At 40.3% G+C, this 21,116-nt stretch overlaps 1 protein-coding gene across 24 annotated transcripts in view; it reads right to left on the reverse strand.

Moving 5' to 3' along the window:
• SGIP1 (SH3GL interacting endocytic adaptor 1) overlaps positions 1-21,116 on the reverse strand; it is a 189,887-nt gene that overhangs the window by 65,635 nt on the left and 103,136 nt on the right. For 16 of the 24 annotated variants that reach the window (XM_039485429.1, XM_039485418.1, XM_039485420.1 and 13 more), the window contains 5 exons: positions 19,318-19,395; positions 17,240-17,296; positions 15,588-15,642; positions 13,449-13,624; positions 5,301-5,312 (listed from right to left, as the gene is read on the reverse strand). In XM_039485429.1, the coding sequence (XP_039341363.1) occupies positions 5,301-5,312; positions 13,449-13,624; positions 15,588-15,642; positions 17,240-17,296; positions 19,318-19,395 (378 nt within the window). The remainder of the gene's footprint in view (positions 1-5,300; positions 5,313-13,448; positions 13,625-15,587; positions 15,643-17,239; positions 17,297-19,317; positions 19,396-21,116) is intronic. The other 8 variants (XM_039485430.1, XM_039485439.1, XM_039485441.1 and 5 more) reach the window with 2 other exon arrangements.

Consider the following 21,116-nt stretch of genomic DNA (forward strand, 5'->3'; position numbering starts at 1 on the left):
CAATCAATGCTCAGTGCGCCTGGGAAGGAGGTACCATATTCTTATCCAAGTTTTACAGATGAAGAAAATAAAGAGAGATAGAGGGTTAGGGCATGACTCTGAGGTGCTGAGCACCTTAATTCCCTCTGAGCTGAGATGTAAGAATGCTAAGTATTGCCAATATTAGAGTCACTGGAGCTCACTGCAGGACTGCGGGCACCTGATTAGCCCAGAGTCCTGATGAGCTGCTATTAGAACTCAGTAGTTCCAAGCTTAAAGTGTCAGGAACTAAGCACTAGGTCATGTTGCTTTGTTACAGTAAAAATATCTGCCAGAAAACACAACAGTGTGTCCTAGTGAGCCCTATTAGAATAAACTCATTTTGTTCCTTGTTCCTGTAGCACCTGGAATTGTCTCTGCACAATTTTCAGCCACTTTAGCTTCCCTTACACCATGAGACTAACAAACTAGAGTTAGAGGCACTTGTATGTCACAGTTCAAATCTCTGACCAACAACCCACTGAAGCACTAAGCTTAAAATAAGATATAAAAAGCACCGAGTATCTAGCTTGGGGCACTAGCCTTTCAGCTCAAGACACCTGGAGTCAAAGCCCAGGTCAGATTCCAAGTGAACAGCAGTTGGCTGGTTTAATTTTAATCCACATTTGTAAATCACAAAATGCTACAAAGCAATTTGATAATGATTGAAAGATTGACAGTTTCTTCTCAAGAGGAAAAATCAGGGAAGAGGCATCACTGGAGCTCACAGGACCCTTCCATGAGGAGGGGAAAAAACCCAGGATTTAAAAAAGAAATATTAATAGAAGCATAAACCCAAAAGATTTGAAGCGACATTTCCCTATTTAAAAATATATTTAATTTACCAGGCTACTGGAAACCTTTTGTTAAAAGAAATTGAGTATTTTTGGGTGCTAAGTCAGGTGTCAAATGGAGCCCACGTGTTTTAAAGACACAAGTCTCATCCAACTCTACAAGGCAGGTTAATGGGTTATGCCGTCTATGCAGGGTGTCATCTCACCCTGAGGCGTCTTTAAACTTTGAGAACACTGCCAAAAAACAAGCCACAGACCTCCCCGGGGAGAGATTCTTCAAACCCAGATCTTGTGAGGATAAAGAAACTGCAGCAGACCAGCAACTATTTCAAACGCGTGGCACCTAAATACCACGGTGATGCGTACATTATATATGCATTTGAGAAACAGAACTGGACTAAGAGGCAGTTGGTTTTGAATGCCAGGGTAACAATGACTAAAAAGAAAAAGCTCTACAAAAGGTTATTTTCAGGAGAGAAATAATTGCCATTAACAGAAAGGAAATATTTCCTTGGAAATTTTCAGTTGATTGAAAATGAAAATCACAGGGTTTGAGAACATGCTGTCCCAGCTCAATGACTACCTATTATCAATAAGGAAAAATACTTGTTAATGTGAGCCAATGTAAAAAGAGTGAGTGAGAATACTAAGCCAGAGGCAGAGCACAAGAAGAATGGATTATGGGGTAGCAATTACCCCTCCACACCCAAAAAAAGTCTCAATTTGTGGTTCTGGGTACTCTTGTGTCCTTACTAGTGTACAGAGGAAGGCAACTCAGTAGCAGAACAAGAAAAGAGTATAATAAGCCAACACCTTGGTGTATGCTTCAGAGGTGTAATGGGGTAGAAAGTTGTACATATACATGGAGTCCATCAGCATTCTCTCCTAAGTGTCTTCCAATGAATATGAAAGCCCTAGATAGGTTGTAGAATCTCCATCACTGGAGATTTTTAAGAACAGGTTAGACAAACCTGTCAGGAATGGTCTAGTTATTATGTAGTCCTGTCTTAAGTGCAGGGGACTGGACTAGATGACCTATTGAGGTCCCTTCCAGTCCTACTTGTCTATGGTTCACTTCTACATTTCTATGAAATTCCCTTCCCTATTTAAAGGGCACTAAGTCCCAATGAGAACCTGTGTGTGCACCCATCAGCTAAGTTACTAGCTTCACAGACCATGTTTGGACAACACAGGATGTTATTTATTTCGCTTGGATTTGCTTTGGTATCACTATAACTTTACCTGCTGATACAAGCAATAAAGATGCCACCGGCATAGATCTTCAGCTGCAACTGACAAGCTTGGTGCAGTGGGTGGGAGGTGGGGTATGCTTTGGTACTCTGAAGCTCCCTGATCCTGGGGTTAGGAACTCCAGCAACCTCAGATATCCTTTAAATTGCTCCTAGCTGTCTATGACTCCTAAGTGCTGTACCAGTAGCTGGGAACCACGAGAGCACTGTCCACATCTCCTAGAGCTACTACATAGGAATTCACAGAGGGCTGGCAGGGGTTTTTGGCTGCTGTGTGCTGCCAGAGCAAAGCAAATCAACCAGAGGAAGGCTGAACATTTGACCTATTGTGTGCGCTTGTATATAATTGAATATATATACATATACAGCATGTGTGTTACAGCAGAGATAAGTTAAAATGTATGGATAAAATTAACGGTTTCATGAAATCAGTGATAAAGTTGAGAGTAAGGTACTACATATTCTTCAAAACCATTAATATTCTTCTCACACCTGCACAAATACCTGAAAGAGACAGTCTCTTTGGGTTAATGAATTTGATACAAAAGTATTGACCATTTTTGAAGACAATGCTAAGCTGAACGGTGGTGTATTTACTGCACATAGTAATCAACAGTTACGGAACTTGAGCAAGGACATCTCCCTTTTCCCTGCCAATACACACACATATTCTTAATGTCAAATGTCACATCAGAAGTGGAGGGGGAATTTTTCAGGGACCTGTAATCAAGTACAATTAAATTCATCTAAGGTTTTAGAAGCAACTGGTGATGTTCCAAATCAAGAACCATACAAGTTCTTATGACCTTGCTGCCACATAAGGTCGGGGATTTGAGATGTTCACATTTCTCAGTGTTTGAGATTCTTGTGTAAAAAAACTGGAAAAGCCATGGTACATGTGCCATTATGGCCAGTCATGCCAAAGTCACAAAGAAAGTAAATGAAGGGATGCATGTCATTTTCCCACCGTTTTCCAAGAAACCTCCTAATCTGCCTTTGATTTGTTTTTGTTTTTTCCTTTGGTGTAGCCAACTGGTAAAAATCTTTTTCCTGTAATAAACAACTGCAACTTACTATCACCACATATGTGTCAATCAAAATTGAAGTTACTCATGACATCTCTCAGACTTGTGTTTCTGTTATCTAGGTGTTCTGCAAACAGATGGTGTAGGGTTTTGGAACTTCACATGCTATCAGTCAGATGTGTCAAAATCACAACTGCCTTGGGCATGCTCTTCTTGTTTTGCAAAGCTCCACAGTCATAATTTTATGTATTTTTGCAAGTTTGAGAAGAATTTTATTTGTTTAAAAAACAGAGAGAACTTCAGTGGTTTTACATAACAAATAGTTGGATTTAACTGAAACCTCCATTGCATAGCTTTAGAGTGCCTCTCTCATTCTCCATCCCCCTAGCCCTCCACTCCCCATTATCCAAGGGCCATCTCATATTTTAGTCTTTTCCCTGATCCATATTCTCCCCTTGTTCCGCATGTATTATTTCCATTAAGGTTAATGGGAGTTATGTGCACAATGAAGACTTGACCAGACCTCTGTATCTTTGGTTAGCTCATTTATCCTACCATGGGACAAGTCATCTCTCATTTTGCAGCAGGTAGGCCATTTCATGTGTATGAATGCAGCTGTCTATACTGCCCAGTAAGGGAAATAAGTAAAGCAGGAAAAAAACTATGTGAAATTCAATAGACCTGTGACAAAGTCCATGGGGTCACTGGGTAAACAAATGTACCTTTGATAATTAAAGGTATGAGTGTTTTTTTAAAAGCCAAGAGAGCATTCAAATTTAGATTTAGATTTTCTAATAAAACTTGACTGTTATTTGTGAATGGTTATGCAGACAGCTAACATCAAAAAGTCCCAGATTTCTGGAATAGGAACAAAAGCCACATCGATACAGACACATCACCTGCAATACAGACACACTGCAGGAAAGCTCCACCTAAAATTTACTAATTAACTTCAAGTTGAAGTTGCAGTGGTATGGAGAAAATGAATCAGAAAGGTATTTCTGTTATAGTGGGACGTTTATAGACCAGAACCTCAGCCAGTGTAAGATGCAATAGCTCCACCAACTTCAGTGGAGCGCTACCAAGTTAGGTGAGTTAAGGATCTGTCCCTACATTTTTTTTCTATGACAAGGTCAAATGCATAGTGTTCTTCTTAGGTAGCAAGTCCTCTTATAATTTATTTATTTGATCAAAGTAATTTTTAATATGGAAGAAAATACTAAGATACTTCATAAAATTTCTTAAACATTTGGTTTCTTTTAGTGATGAAACAAGTGGACTTTTACTTTACTTCAAATCTTTTCAAAACTATTTTGGTAGAAAAAATATTTACCATATGCCACAAGAAAACTTAAGTGATAAGAGGTACTGTAAGGTAGCAAAGTGAAGAAAGGAGAGTTCATCTTCAGAACATGTACCTAATATGCCTAAATAACTAGAACTTATCACTCAGCCTATCTTACAACCCACTTCTCAGTCCAAACATTAGCCAACAAAACTCACAAGACTCCCGACTGTCTGGAAAAATCATTGTTTTACAGATGGCAAATGAGGTAGAAAGTTCAAGGGACTTGCCCAAGGCAATAGGAGGATTAATTATAAGAGATGAGACTAGAATTTAGAAGTTCCTCTCTTGAGATCTGGTGCTCAGACCACACAACTCATTTAATGCTCAAAACTCTGTATAGGCCTACACGTTATGGCATGAAAATGTATAACCAAGTATTTGGCAAGAACACATTCATATTGTTAATGTTACTACAGCAGCAAAGGTTATGCTACAGAACTTTTGGTTTCCCCATCATCTGATAACTAGACATGTAATGTAATGTGCATTAAACATACCATGGGTGAAATCCTGGCCCACCCAAGTCAATCGGAAAACTTTCATTGGCTACATTGGGAACAGGATTTCATCCCATAAATCTTTGGGCAAAAAACACCCTCAGACTTTCCTCTCTTCATACAAGCCAAAGGGGAAAATAATTAAATGTAATGGAAGCCAAACCTAGCTCATTTAAAAAATACCTTTGAATTAAATCCACAGGAGAAATAATAGACACCATCATTTGTAAACAATGATATACGGTATTTGCATTTTACATTTCAGTTCTACAGACAAGTGAAAAATGGACAGAAGAAACAGAAAAAACACCAAAGCAAAATATTCTGTTAAAAAAAAAAAGGTAGAAAAAGAGCAAATTATTTCTTACCGGACTTTTCCTCTACAAGAATGCAGCCAAAATAAAAAAAAGAAAATGAGAAAATAAGATATTTTCTAAAAGTAATTAACGCATGGAGAAACAAAAGTTCTACATCTATGGAAAGCAGCATTAAAAGCCTACCTATTAAATGGACAGCAAAGTGGTAATTTTTTATACAAACAGTCTGAATATTATTCAGGTAGACATAAGATTATAGTGAAAAATAGTATACAACAACACAGCACTTTTATTTAAACCATTTACAGAAATGATTACATGTTACTGGCATAGCTGGCTATTTCTAACTATACTCAAAGCTAATTTTCAATTAAAAGTTTAAATTCTTAAAAGGGTTTATATGACAAGAAAATAAAGTGCCATACTCTACAAGCTTTGACAAATGCAAGAATGATGAAAGGATCCAATCTCAAAATGTTGCAGCCTTCTAAAAAAATTATTGCTCCTAAGCTCAGCACTCTAGCATTTTAGGCAGGGGATGGAGCAGGGGTCTCCAACGCGGTGACTGCGGGCGCCATGGCGCCCACTGGGGCATCTAAGTGCACCTGCATACTGGCCAGCGGACGAGCATCCACTGAAATGCCGCTGAAATTCAGCGGCATTTCGGCGGCGATGCCTCTGGATGACTCCACTTGGCAGCATTTTGGCGGATGCTCATCCGCTGCCAGGGTCCTCTATGGCTCGTTGTCTGGTGCCTGCCAGACAAAAAAGGTTGGGGACCACTGGGATGGAGAAATAGAGCCTGGCATGACTCAAGGGAGGTGACCACAATTGCATTTGTTTCATCAAAAGCTCTTCCATTTTTAAATAAACTTTCAACTTTTTCAGCAGTCTTCCTATCCCATAGTGAGCTTCAGCTGCTATGCTAGTTAGAAAAAGAGATTTAAATGATGCTGCTCACAAACTTGAGAACAATGGTCCATCTAGCTCAGTATTCTGTCTTCCAACAGTTGCCAGTGCCAGGTGCTTCAGAGGCAACACACATTACATGGCAATTAGTGCCATCTCCAGTTGTCCACTCTCAGATTCTGGCAGTCAGACACACAGAGCATGGGGGTTCATCCCTGACCATCTTGACTAATAGCAGTTGATGGACCTATCCTCCATGAACTTATTCTTCCAAGATCTTTTTCTTGACTGGTACAATTAAGTTAGATCACTTATCAACGCTGAATTTCATTTGCCATTTTGTTGCCCAATCACCCAGTTTTGAGAGAACCCTTTGTAACTCCTCGCAGTCTGCTTTGGACTTAAACTATTCTGAATAACTATGTATCATCTGCAAATTTTGCCACCTCACTGCGTACCTGTTTTTCCAGATCATTTATGAATATGTTGAACAGCACCGATCCCAGTACAGATCACTGCGGGACACCACTATTTACCTCTCTCCATTCTGAAAAATGACCATTTATTCCTACCCTTTATTTCTTGTCTGTCAACCAGTTACTGACCCATGAGAAACTTATCTATATGGCCACTCCATGGAGGAACTCAGAATGCACTCTACGTTCCCCCAAATGAGTAAACAACCTCTCATAAAATACACATTTATTTATATGTCATAAGTACGGTAAATCTTTACTGGAAACAACTGAACCCGCTGTATGTGCTGCCATGACTATGGCCGCTGCAGCAGCTATGAAACATAATTACATTTGGGAAAAAACCTCATCTCTCTAAATGAGGTATTGTCTTCCAACCTAGGTGTATCTGATTGGTGGCCACTCTGGAAAAGGCAACCAGAGCTGTTAGGTTTTAATGGGTGGTTATATTACTGCACCAAATAGGGTGATCTATCACCTTGAAGTTCAGAGGTCAGTTGTGCAAGAAATAGAAGAAATACTGTGTATGATTGAGTTTTAATTTTTAAATCGAGAAGCTAACTTTTACAGTGAGTGGTGAATTTATCTTTTATTAAGAACACATGGCTGCACGTTGGGCTTAACAACAAGTTCTCTCTAGCAAAGATGGTTCATTTACAAAGATCTGAAGATTCCAATGCAATGAAAATAATGATTTCAAAAGTTTTCTAATGATTTTGACAGTTTCAAAAAGTTAATATAATTCCTGTAAAAATGTCTGATAGCTTATTGGGTCACCCCGAGTAGCTCTGGTTTTCCTAAATATTACCAGGATGCTAGGTTCAGAAAAAAGTGTTTTATTCAGGTCATTATTCCCCTACATATGGATAAAAGGCCATGGCACCTAAATAAAAAAGTGACATGATTTTCAGAGGTGGGGAATGCCTGCACATCCCAGGGTCATCTATAAAATCCGTGAGAGCTCAACACTTCTGAAAAATCAGACCACTTTTATTCAGTTGTTGAAATATTGAATCGGGATTCTGTCTTTTTCAAGCATGCATGCATAAATTTAGGTCAGGACCCTAACTTATTAGCTTGTACTATAAAATATACTCATTTTAGCATAAATGAACATTGCTTAAGACCACTAAAATACCCTTACTACTCGGGGCTGGATTTTCTGTGGTAAAAATAGCAGGCAACATGGCAGGGATTGCCAGTTAAAAAAAAAAAAAGGAAGGAGGCTGGGGATGTAAAACTCTGGCACATGAGGATATAGTATCTGATGTCGTCAGGTTGCATCATCATCATGAACTATCCCAACAAGTAAAGAAACATAAATTAAACTACTTCCAAACAGGAAAGAATAGGTGTATTCAGGCAAACTAGAAAGCAGCATCTATCTGACCATATTTATATACTGAGAGATTCTAACAAAACAGAATTGAGCTATCATACATTCAAATAGAACAGTTCCTCTGATAATCTGACAAAACAGAGTGATTAAAACTTAGCAGGAGGCTTTCAGCTCTTCTCTCACCAAATAACTGCAGAGGTTTCATCTCTGTTATGGTCAGCCAAGGGAGGTTTTGTTTGGCATCTCTGTGAGGATACAGTTGACTTTGACAGGACAACATCCCTCTGTTAAAATCTGTGATTCTCACCTCAAAGCAGCATATTTAACAGCTTAGAACTACTTGAGTAGCTGCAGTTTTATTTTTCATTATGAAAAATGTGGCAAGTCACTTTCCAGCTTCCTTCCCTAGTGACTGCACAGTTCTTTTTATTTCAAGAGATTATATTTATGCTTCTAGACAAGTCTAATTATTCTTTCAGACCCTCCTGAGCCCACTTCCTGCTTTCCCACTGTACCCACTTAGACCATTTCAGCAGAGCTCCAAATGCTAAAAGGGACAGGATGCAGGTAAATATTGTCCTGACAGTAAATATCACCCCGACATCCTGTCAGGATGATATTTACCTGCATCCTGTCCCTTTAACAGTTTGGAGCTAAGGAACTGTAGAAGCTCCTTCACTGGAGGTTTTCAAAAGGAGGAGGTCGGGTAGCCATCTGTCTTGGATGGTTTAGACAACAACAAATCTTGCATCTTGTCAGAGTGGTTGACCCTTGCATTCCCGTCTAACCCTATTGTTCTGTGACAAGAAAAATAGACTAGTTAGTTTACTTTTGTTTAGTCATTATAAGGGTTTTATCCATTTGTACAAGGATGCAGTGGTACAGGTTCGGTTCACTTTCCTTCAGTTCTGAAAATAATACCTCCTTGCACTTATATAAAGCTTTTCATCAGCGGATCTTAAAGCACTTTATAAAGGAAATCAGTATCATTACTCTCATTTTACAGATGGAGAAACTGAGGCACAAGGTCACCCAGCAGGCTAGTAGCAGAGTCTCATAGAACCCAGGTCTCATAAGTCAGCACTCAATCCACTAGGCCACACTGCTCTAAGTTAGCTATTAAAAAAAACAAACCAACCTTGTTAAGGCAACTTTTAAAATACACGCATTTTTAACTTGATGGTATTCTTTTCCCTGAATTGCACTGACAGAATTCGATACTGTGTTTGCCCATGGGAGTGAAGCAGACAAGTTGTAGCAGGAGATTAAAAGGAAGATAGTTTGGTTGAATGCAGGCTAAAATCCTTTCACTTTGTGGACATGCACTTGTGTTCAGGGGTGCTGAAACAAATTTTTATAGTGGGTGTGTTGAGAGCCATTGAACTAAACTGTAAACTCTGTATATGATTGAAACCACTTCAAGCCAGGGGGTGCGGAAGCATCTACACTTGTGTCAATATTATCTCGTAAATAAAGCTACATTTTCAAGGAAGTGTACCTAGTTATTGAACCAGAAAAGGGCTCTGGTATATGTGCCAGATCCCCAGGTCATCATCATCAGCGATCTCTCAAGTCGAGATTTACATATGGGTTTAGAGATGACTCAGGATTCACCTGCAGTAGGTACAGACATTTCCTGGCAGATCAGCTGCCTGCTGGGAGAAAGTTCTTTCTTTTTCCTTCCTCTTCTCTCTGTCTTTTCAGCTTGGAGGGCAAGGCATTTCTCCTTGAAGCGGGCCACTGCCTGGAGGAGGATGTAGTGCCATTGAGGTCGGTTGGTGGCTTGCTCCTCCCATCTTGTGATGTCCATCAGTTTTCTTGAGATACACTTTCAGTGTGTCTTTGTAGCATGTCCTTTGATCATCAAGGGATCTCTGACCATGGGTGAGCTGAGAATAGAGGGCTTATTCTGGAAGGCGAGAATCTGGCATCCGCATACAATGTCCACCCCAGCAAATTTGGTGCATGAGGATCATTGCTTCAATGCTGGTGACGCTGCCTTCAGTTATATGTGCCAGATGCCCAGGTGCACTGTGTCTGCTTTGTGCCAAGTTGTCACTGTTCTAAGATTGCAGAAATTGAGTAAGCGAGCAGGGAAGATCACCAGTGTGCAGGGTTGATCCTGCAGTGAGCTACATCCACTGTAGGGTTTACATGACACATGCCTTCCTTTTTCAGTGTATCAAGAAAGGGGGACATAGTTAGAACACATATCTGCTATCCAGTCCCGGCCTAAGTATTCAGCCCTTCCTGGTTCTTATACGCCAATGTACAGAAAACCAGCCTTCAGGCTAGTTTAACACAACATATGGTGGTAGCTGCTAAAAATAGCACCAGAATCAGAGCGGCACAAAGGAGTGCTTTATGCCAGCTGCGCACACTGCCCCTTGACTTCTGCTGCATGTATTTTGGGAGTGTCCATGAATCTGGACTTATGCCTTTACCTTAGATAATCACTCCATGAGCGATTCCTCATTTCAGACAGGCCACATATAATCCAGTTAATTTAGTGTTAATATTTAGGGTCAGATCCTCCAGCTGATGTGAACTAGTGTAACTCCATTGAACTGAATAGAGCTATGCTGATTTACAGTAGCTGAGGATCAGGCTCTTAGTATCTTTCTCTCTCCCATTTCATCTCTGCCTATTGTTTCTTTCTAATTCACATATTTCTCTTCGATGATCAGCATTGCAACAACTAGCCTAGCAAGTCTAACTTCTTCCAGGCAGTGTCAGTGGATCAGGAAGCCACATGCTCCACAGAATAATAAAGCCATCATTCTGCATGATTTACAGTCCCCACAGCTCCGGAAATGAGAGTCCCAAATTGACTCTTGAACCCAGCTTCCGCACACAGCAACAGAATACGCTGCTGTCCTGCCTCCAGGCCAGCTGCAGCATCTTTACGATTTTATAACTGTACAAGTCAGCTCACTAGAACAAAGACTAGCCACAAACCAAACTCTGACACGTTTGCATGCAAAAGGGAAGAGCTTCATGCAGCAGCAAATTAACAAACATGAATGTGTTTGCAAAGGGACTAAATCCTGCTCCATATCAGTCAAAGGCAAAACTTCCATTCAGTGGAAAAAGAATCACAGAAACTCGGAAACAGATACTTTCATTTAATTTGTAAGTGAAAATAGGCTTTGATCTTGCAGTGTATTTAGTAGAGTGTGCAGTTGTGTGGGATTTAAGTTGTTTTTTTCTTATTTCAATTTCAGGAACGCAAGGCACAAGAGAGCAAGTGGCCACATGAGCCTAATTCCTTTTATGTTGCTTCATGTGAGTTTTCTTTCAGAATTATTAAAGCAGGGTAACAGCTAAGAAAAACGTGATTGCCAAGAACCGACCAAATTTTGATACTCTCTTAATGTATCTTCATTTGCCTGCAAACATATTTCATGGTCTTTAATATTCTTCAGATGAGATCAACCCCAAATTCATAAACTTTAGGGCAATTAGATGACCAAAGTACAGAATTACTCGATGAGTTAGTACCACGCATCTGACAGTCATGAATTATGGAGATATGAGTTATTAGTGAGGGTGAAGGACCTCAGAATGGGGGCTGCATTGTGGGCTAACTGCTCCAATTTATAGATTTCAAATTCTACATAGAGCACCTGCTACTTGTGAAGAATAGCTGTACTGTAGTTTCTGCTGCTTAAAATGAGGATAAAATATTTTAATCCCAAAAGCAGAAATCAGACACTGAAGAAGCCTATTAGATCTTTTTGCCCCGTCTCTGCACCTGACAGTAAACAACTGATCCCTTTGGTATATTTTTAGAGCTTTCTCTATTTTTAAATTTTCCAGTATTTGACCTCTCCCCACTAAATGATACCCATGCCTATATAGATACACACAGACATATGCACATTGGACTCCTGTGGCTGTGATGTGGCAAAGAGAAGCACAAACAGATTTGGTTTAGACGATGTCGCGTGATCCTAGGAATTTTAATACAGGTTCTGGGCTTTGAATGTGAAACTCCAGGAAGCTCCCTGGTCACAATGAGGAGAAAGCATTTAAAAATCACAAAATGGGACAACTATGAGAGTAAAACTTCCATAGAGAAACCACACAGACAGGTTATCAGCAGAGTTTGGGTTTCATCCCAGATCTAAAACTCCCCACTTCAGGGAAGGCTAAATGGCGTTACTTAGACTTAGTGATGTTGCACTGGCCTAGAATAAGGGGGATGAGAAAGACTGCAGTTTTGGTTCATTTTCACTTTGAGTTTTTGGAGTGTATTCTCATCCCAAACTCAAAGCAAGATGCCAGACTTGCAAATCCAGGCAACTTCAAAAACATTTAAAACTTTACCTATGGAGAGAAATCACAGAGCTTTGCACAGCTGAATAGATTGGGATAGCAAGTCAGAGATCTTGGTAAGCTTTGAAAAAGATACATGCTAATAGAATGAAAAAGAGGAAGGGTTTAATGAAATATGGTCCTTCCTTTTAGAAATCTAGTTTTATTTCTTCATTAAGGAATGTACATGTAACATTGTGTATCAGTGTTATTACAAAGATGCATAGGTGTGATTGTGATCTGGAAAGTAACAGATCAACTCAAGAGGTCGTTCTGATGGATTTTTATGTACAGCAGAAAATGAAACAAAAATTAAAATTAAGATGTGAAAGGAGGAAGGTAAAAGCAAGGAAATACACGAGGCTTAATTCTGATCTTACTTTTGCCATTTTTACATTTTGTAGCATCAACAACTTCAGTGGAGTTTCACCTTATTGTTTTATTGCTATTACAGTACAATCTCACTTAGTCAAGTGTCATGAGAGATACCGAGGCCCAATTCTCCGACCCCTACCCACGCTGAGTAGTAATTTTTTACATGAATTATCCATCCCATTGATTTCAATAAGGTGACTCATTGTACGGAACTGCCCAATGTAAGATTGGCAGTATCAGGCCCTAATAAGTTTTGATATAGGAGGGAAATTTCCACACAATTAACAGATACGAGGGGAACATGACCCTGTTTTGGATAATGGGGAGTTTCAGATAACTGGAGTTTGGATTGTCCAGCTTCTACTGTAATAGCAAATACTAATTTTTTAAAATAAGAAAATAAGAAAAAAGTATACATATTGGGTTTTGGTCATTTGGAGATGTGTGAAACTCACTAAAATAAAAGAGTCCATAGAGAAGTTGTTATAAGAAGACTCTTCATAATATTTTAACATTCAGGAAACTTTATAATATTTTAGCACATTTTGAACTAAAAATATCTATTAAAAATCATGACACTAAATCTCCCAGAGCTATTCGTGGCTGCTGGGTGACTAAACTAAGAAATGGTGTCTAAACTAGACAAAGTGCAAAAAAATTTTATTTAACTATGAATCAGTTTGACGCTCAAACAACAGACTGGGTGAGTACTAATACAATTAGCCAGGATAGGATGTTATTGTCCTCCCAGCTGTGTAAAAGATTAAAACACAAGGCACTCACCACTGGAGATGGAGAAAGTGCGATGTTGCCTATTGATGCTTTCAATTCATCTACAGTTGCTGCACTCTTAAGAATGTCTTTAGCCTGCAAAGGCTTAATCTTAATGTTAAATTTCTTGTGTGACTCTTCTTCTTCTTCTGATTCGCTTGAGGAATAAAAGTGCTTTCCTTTGGTAGGTAGATCACAGTTAAAGAATTTTTTGTTCTGCTAAGAGGTAGGCTTTTTATACAGAGGGGAGGCAAACGAGTACCCCCATCCCCATCTTTTCAAACTCCTAAAGTCAAGTTTTCAAAAAGTGCCTTAGGCCCATGTTCTAAAGCGACATAGGTGCTTAGAAGCCTAAATCCCTCTGATTTTCCAGTAAGATTTAGGTTCCTAAGTCACTTTGGAAAATGGGATTTAGATGTTTTTGAAAATTTTACTCCAACTGTACACCAGCAAAAAGGGGTAACAGAGGATACACATTTTTGCCAATCCTGTCACCACTATTCCATTTTGTCATATTTGTATATGATACACACACAGATGTAAATTGCTGACTGCTCATAAAAGTAGGTAAAACTGCACTGTGGGATAGCATTAATTTACGAGTAGTCTTTTCCCACCAGTCAGCACTGTACCAGTTTACACTCTGTGCACTAATACGTAACCAGGAAGTTTCAGTGGCAGCAGAGGAGAAAGTTATGAGTCTGTTTTCCCACGGTCTGCTTACTAAAGGCAGCTCACGGCACAGGCCAGATTCCTGTATGCAGCGTGGCTGCTTTGTATCGCACCATTGACACAGACTACCCGTAAAGTGAGCAAAGCCAGTAAGGGAGATCACTCCCATGCAAAGGGTGTAGTAGCCCCAAATCTTATGCCACTAACTTCCCCTGAAACATGGATATGGTTGGAGGAAAGGGGACTTAGCCTTCACTGTGCCAATCCTCAGCTGTGTGTTACATCCTGGAATAAGAGAGACTTCTTCAGTCTGTTCAAACAAAATGCAGAGGTCCTGGCCAGCAGGAGAAGGGAGAGCACATGTGAGCTTTCAGCCTCCTTCGTTTGCACACCTCATACCTGTGCCTCATAGTGGAGGAGATGGGCCAGTGTGTATATATTGTTCTACATTTTGAGAATATCTAAAATGTTATGGCGCCTCTGTACTAAGTAAATAAAATGTACAGCTATCTTAAGGGTTTTCTATGGTGCCTATCACACCCTAGATACATGTATTTTAAATAAAATATGCATCTACACTTTCACAGCCTCTTACACGTCAGTGTAAATGGATGGTGATTTTCAAAAGGCAAATTCATTTGTGCTTCAATTTGCTTTTAGAAAAACAAGATGTCTCCTCTTGCTCCTGCTTACGTCCATTTAAATGGATGAAAGGAAGAGTGTCAACAGTTAAACAGCTATTAGATCAGCATAAACAAGCTGGAGACTAAATACAATACTTTGCACATTTCTATATTAACTTTCATCAGAGAATCACAGCATGATTTATAAACACTCACTAGTGTCACTAGTTCGTTGGGAAGGAAAGTAGTAGCACCCCCATGTTACAGATGGAGAAACTAAAGAATAGTTATGTGACTTGCCCAAGTGAGTCTATGGCAGAGCTGAAAATAGGATTGAGAATCTAGAGATCTGGGTTCTGACCATTAGATGATGATTCTTACTTTTCAAGACTCATAAATGTAACATTTGCTCAGCTCCTCGAGTTTTAATTCTCTCTTACAAGGCCAAAGGCATTCTGCAGAGAGACGTAAACTGCTTCTTTCCTCCAATGAATGAACACACTGCTTCTGCAACCCTTCTAGTTTCTGCCAACCCAGAGAAAAGGACTAGAAATCTGCTTCTATTCACCATAAGGATTATCATCGCATCTGTTTTAGTGGCATGCACTGAACATAATTATTTCTCAGTGCACTTCCTATCCACTTACTCCTTTCTGTTAATTTCTTATGAATAAAACAAAGCAATTAGAAGTGCCTTCTGGTTAACTGTATCAGGCGATTTTCCACTGGGCTTCACTTTTAGCAAAGGAATAATAGTGTACAGAAAAATCAGGAGAAAATTTCAGTGACCACTCCATGAACCCATGATCATATTACTGTTTGCAAACTGAGATGCAAGGCGAACAATAAAGGATATAGCCTGGTTCTTCTGGTCTGATGCTGTATCCCTCTTCATCAAGCTCAGGTGAATTCTGGGCGGGGTATAAACAAAGCAAAGTAATTAAGTTCTTGTTAAACATTTTATTAAAGAGCAGCTTACGCTAGTTCTTCTGCCAGGAGGATATGTCAAAGGAAACACTGGGCTGAGTAAGTGAGCTTTACCCAAAATTAGAAAAAGATACCGCAAGCTGAAGAGAAGGGTTTGTTTATAGGAGGCTTATAGGAGGAGCTGCACTTGCTAATATCTGTAAACTACCCTACCATGCCAAGGGATTGCTGTTAACTCTGGCAGTGTCAATCAAATCCACTGCACAGAGCTGACCTGGCAAGTATAAGGGTTTGGAGAGAAAAGAAAGGCAGGATTGTAGGAATTGCACAGGATTTTAACAGTCTCGGTTGGGTTGATGCAGAAACTACTGCAACTACAGTCCCCAGAATTAGGCAGGTAAAAAGTGCTGGGAAGAGGGATGGAAACAATGGAAGGCAGGCACCAAAACTAAGAAGCCATATAGTATAGAAACACAATCGTTCTAGGGAAGGACTTCTACTCTAGAACCCATACATTCCAGAATAGCATTTGACCCTGCAGGCCTTTGAGCCTGTAGAATAGGCTATAGAATCAGACCCACAGGCAGTTAAGGCAGAAGTTATTAGAGCTGCATTTAACATAGTTTTGAACTGTTCGCTTCTTTGCAGGTAAATGTTCTCAATGTTCAATTGAAATTTATTTTTTTTCCAATTAACTTTGACATATTCCATATTGATGGTATAATTGGTCTCAAATAGACCTTTCCTTATTACTCAGGGTAATTGGTACTTAATGGGTAATTTGAGCTCCCCAGTCTCTGGACAATTTTACACAATCTAATTAACATGCGGATATAAAATATATTTCAGAGTAAGGTTAGGTTTCAACTACACATTTGTAGGGTGATGAAATAGCTGAATTCATTTTTTTCTCCACAGTGATGTAGTTCAACAGTAAGATTCACTCCATCACTTAAAGAGGCATACTCAGCATGAAAAAAAATGGGTTAGTTCCCTCATATCAATTTTTGTGGTTTTACAATTATAGTTTCCTATTTTCATTGCAGATTTTTCTCTCTCCCCTGTAGCTGCAGAATACATGAACAACAAGGGAAACTACCTATAGTTAAATCGACTGCACATGAAACCCTGTCAAATTCACGTCAAACAAAAAAATCTGGAGATAATATTGTTTTGATGAATCACTCCCAGTTCCAGTAATCTTAGGTGTAACTCATAACAATAGGCAAAAATTTTTTGGAGGGAAGTGTGCCTTGCAATGTGACAGTAACCCCCACTTGCTCTAGTAATAGTCGTTTCCACATAACGAAGAATGTGGAAATGAAAACTGAGTCTTTGCCTGAAATACATAGTAACATTTGAACCAGGCTGGAGTTGTGAATACTCCAGGATGTGATCTTCATTCTGAAGTGGAGAGAGTGAAATGAAGATGCTGCATATGAAGCAAACACACTTGGACCAGTGAAAACAATGATGTCTACCAGAGTGAGATAATCCTGCAGCATATGAAGGTATATGAATTCCCCATCACATAGCACTGACATCTATTAAATGGGGGGAGGAGATCATCCTGATACTTACATATCTTTCCCAGTCAATCTCTGCATAAAATCCATTTGGAGCTCCATTACTTTTCTTCTGTAATACATTTGAGAACAAATTTACAATTTTTAAATTGAAAAGCTAAGAATCACACAATGTCTATCTGGAGCAAACTACTGAAATCTGTCACAGAATGGCCAGACTAGCAACCCTCTAAAGAAACTGGTCAGTACGGTTAGATGATCGTGATGTCCCTATATAACAAACAGCTATTTCATACAAATTTTAAGATAAGGTAAAAGATTGATTTTTGGTAACAAATAGGGCAATTCAAAATCCACAGCCCAGCAAATAAATGATACTTTGCATTTCTGTAGAATCTTCCACGTCTATTTCAGTGCACTTTATAAACAACCATTAATTGAAATCCATAACGCTCCTGTGAGGAAGGGAAGTAAAATTATTAATTCACTGTGCTGTGCTGAGACACTAGTGCTAAAGGTTCATCACCACCAAGTATTGGACAGATATCCACAAAACCTTCACTTATTGAGTATACATAGCTTTCTTCGGATTGCAACAGCAGTAGTTGTGGGGGTACATATACATATGTGTACATGTAGAAAGCCTTGTCAAAAGTAATGTTTCATTTATATAATGAGCCTCCTTGCTTAGTCATCATCCACTGTTTTAGTCTTTTCTGGAAAAAAAAATCATGATATACCAACAGGTATTATTGGTTTCTGCAGAAAGTAACATTGCTTTCTTATAAGCAGTAAACTGTGTTCATTGCAGAAATGGTGCTAAATCGTACAGCAAAAGTGACTAATTTTCCACCTGAGGTGTGTGCTGATAGTCTAAAGAGGCTCAGATTGATGTAGGGTCAAACTCTGCTATTATTTACCACACACACCCCCACAAGCCCCACCCAGGGCAAAACCAAAAACTGATAGCTGGGCAGAGTTCTGTCCTTAACTTGAGAACTTGTACTCTCAATGTAAATTTTAATTGCAAAGTTATAAAACATTTACCCAAAGGAGTTTATAAAAACAAACAAACCCTAATGCACCTTTCCACAGAGTGGCGCAGATGAAGACCACTATAATGTTCAGACAGGAATTGCGCTGCATTTCTGATGTCACTATGGTTAGGTTCATCTTAAAGCAAAGTTAACTGTCTCTTCGCCACATAATAAAAAATGCCAAAGAAGTCTCTACAATTAAAATGTACTGTACGTGCAACAAACCAATCTCTTTTCAAATCAACAAGCTGTTTACCAGTCTGAGAGATGTCAAACTAAGCACACTTATGCATGCTAAACATGTCAGGCCACACTTAAGGCACTAAATATGTTTAAACAATCCTCTAATTTAGATACTTAATATAGGCCCAGTTTTCAAACTCGGGCAACTAAATTAGACAGCACCCAGAATGGAACTGGGTTAACAGTAGCACCAGGGCACTCACATACCCACATTTCAAGGCCCAATCCAACCTCCACTCAAATCAGTGGAGAGACTCCTATTGGTTGAAGTTGGATCAGGCCACAAAGCACCAGTTTGCAGCAAGCTGGTGTGTGATGCTACCCTGAACTAGCATCCTGCAAACCAGCTATCTGTGTGGACCCTGCTGATTCACATTAACAGTTCTCTAATGCCTTTTACGCTAACCCTCTTTGAAACAGGACTATTCAAAGCACATTAATGAACTATTAATGTGTCCAGAGGGTCCACGCCCATAGTTAGTCCACGGCAGGCCAGTGTGTGGTAGAGTCACACCCCAACTTGGTGCCAACTGTTCATGTAGACAAGCCCTAAGTCTTTCTGTTTTTATATCATACTCATCACTGTAGTATCAAAGCACCTAAATGCAGAACTGAGTACCTTATTTTAGAGGCCGAGTAAAAACTGAGCTTTGAATGTGCTCCGCATAGTTGTTAATCTTTACATTTTTAGTAGTAAATTTGTATTTGCTATTAGCTAACATATCAGAATTCTCTCATTATATGGGAGTCTGAAAGGTATTTTTCCTAATTTGTTCAACAATTTTTAAAACATTTTTTTACTCACTGTTTTTATTACCCTTTGGAAGCTTTAAACTGAAATCTGTTTCCTTACCGAAATTTTTTTTCCTCCTTCACGTGCACACTCTGGTTTGTTATTGAAGGGTGGCTCATGAGGATGAGGGCTGGGAAGCTGGAATGGATTTTGGTTTTGTAGAAAAAGTGTTAAAGTATTGGGAGGGTTTTAAACACACAAAGAATGACATGGAGTTAGCAAACATACTATACAGTTTAAAAAGGAAGGTTGGCCAAATTTGGTTCCTTTAAATGTAAAGGAAACATTGGGACTCATACCAGGGCTCTATTCACCAGACAATAGGCTTGGTGGATATTGGGCTACAGAGGCTTTATGATATTTTGTATCTCAAGGACGCATCAGATCCTATTCCAGGTTCAGCAAGCACTTAAGGGGCCTGATCCCACAGGATTAGGCCCTAAATCTGTAAAATGTGCAGGAAGAACCAGGTAGCATTTCAGCAGCTCTCACACTTTTTGTAATGTGTACTCCTTCTTAATAAACATCCTTTCTTGACTGTCTCATGGACACCTCCACTCTACTTGATCCACAGACCACCTTCCCTCCCATTCACAATCACCGTATCACTCCTGTGGAAACTACAGCAGTTGTTTGCATGGAAAGGTAATATTCAGAAGAGATTTACTACATTTTGTCTATCTATTAATGCATGTTAGCAGCTGGAAATGGGGAAGGAGATGTCAGCACCATCTGACCACCAACTGTCCACCGACCACAACTCGAGAACTTCTGCTCTATAAAAAAAGATCAGCACATGTCAACAACTGATACAGTCAGAATGGTTGGGATTCTGTAGTTTGGGATTTCAAGACCATACCGTGAAGACAGCATACTGGCGGAGGTTACACCAAGGGTTAGATTCACAACAGGACTTATGAGAATAACTGCCACTTTAGGTGCCTAAGTTGCAGCATCAGGTCTCACTGGGATTCACAATACCCCCACTCAGCTTCTATCAAACCCTGCAGCCTCCTAAACTTGCACGGTGCTTAAGCCAAAAAGAGACCGGACCATTAAAAGTCTGGTTGGTGGGGCAGGCAGGCAGGGAGTTGTGCACCTGGATCTGCACAACTCCCAGGAAGTGGCAATATGTCCCTTCTGCTCAGGGGGTGGCCATGGGGGCTCTGCATGCTGCCCCTGCCCCAAGCGCCAGCTCCGCAGCTCCCATTGGCCAGGAACTGCACAGCCCCTGTGGCCGCCTCTCCCCCTAGGAGCTGAAGGGACATGTCGACTGCTTCCCAGGAGCCGCCTGAGGTAAATGCCACCTGGAGCCCACACCACTCCCTCCTCCTACACCCTAACCCCCCTACCCCAGCCCTGAGCTCCGTCCCACACTTCAAACCCCTCATCCCCGGCCCCACCCGAGAGCCTGCACCCAGCCACAGCCCTCACCCGCCACACACACTCCAAACCCCTCTGCCCCAGTCCGGAGCTCCCTTCTACACCCCAAACCCCTCACCCTGGAGCCCGCACCTGCAGTTGGAGCCCGCACCCCCAACCCCCTGTCCCAGCCCAGTGAAAATGAGCAAGTGAGCAAGGGTGGGGGAGAGCGAGTGACGGAGGGAGGGGGGATGGAGTGAATGGGGGAGGGCTGAGAGGAAGGGGCGGAGCCTCAGGGTAGGGGTGGGGTTTTCTCAATTAGAAAGTTGGCAGCCCTACTAGGTGCCTATGTTTCTGCCGCTGCACATGTACTCTCTGCACATGTACTCTCAATGTGATGCACAAACTAGGGGAAGATAGGTGTTCCTTTGCCTAACTAACTCACTTGCAGGACCCAATCCACTAGGAGTGTTCAGAGGCTGCTTATCAGAGAGCTC

Source organism: Mauremys reevesii, linkage group 8, assembly GCF_016161935.1.
Source record: "Mauremys reevesii isolate NIE-2019 linkage group 8, ASM1616193v1, whole genome shotgun sequence".
NCBI lineage: Eukaryota > Metazoa > Chordata > Testudines > Geoemydidae > Mauremys > Mauremys reevesii.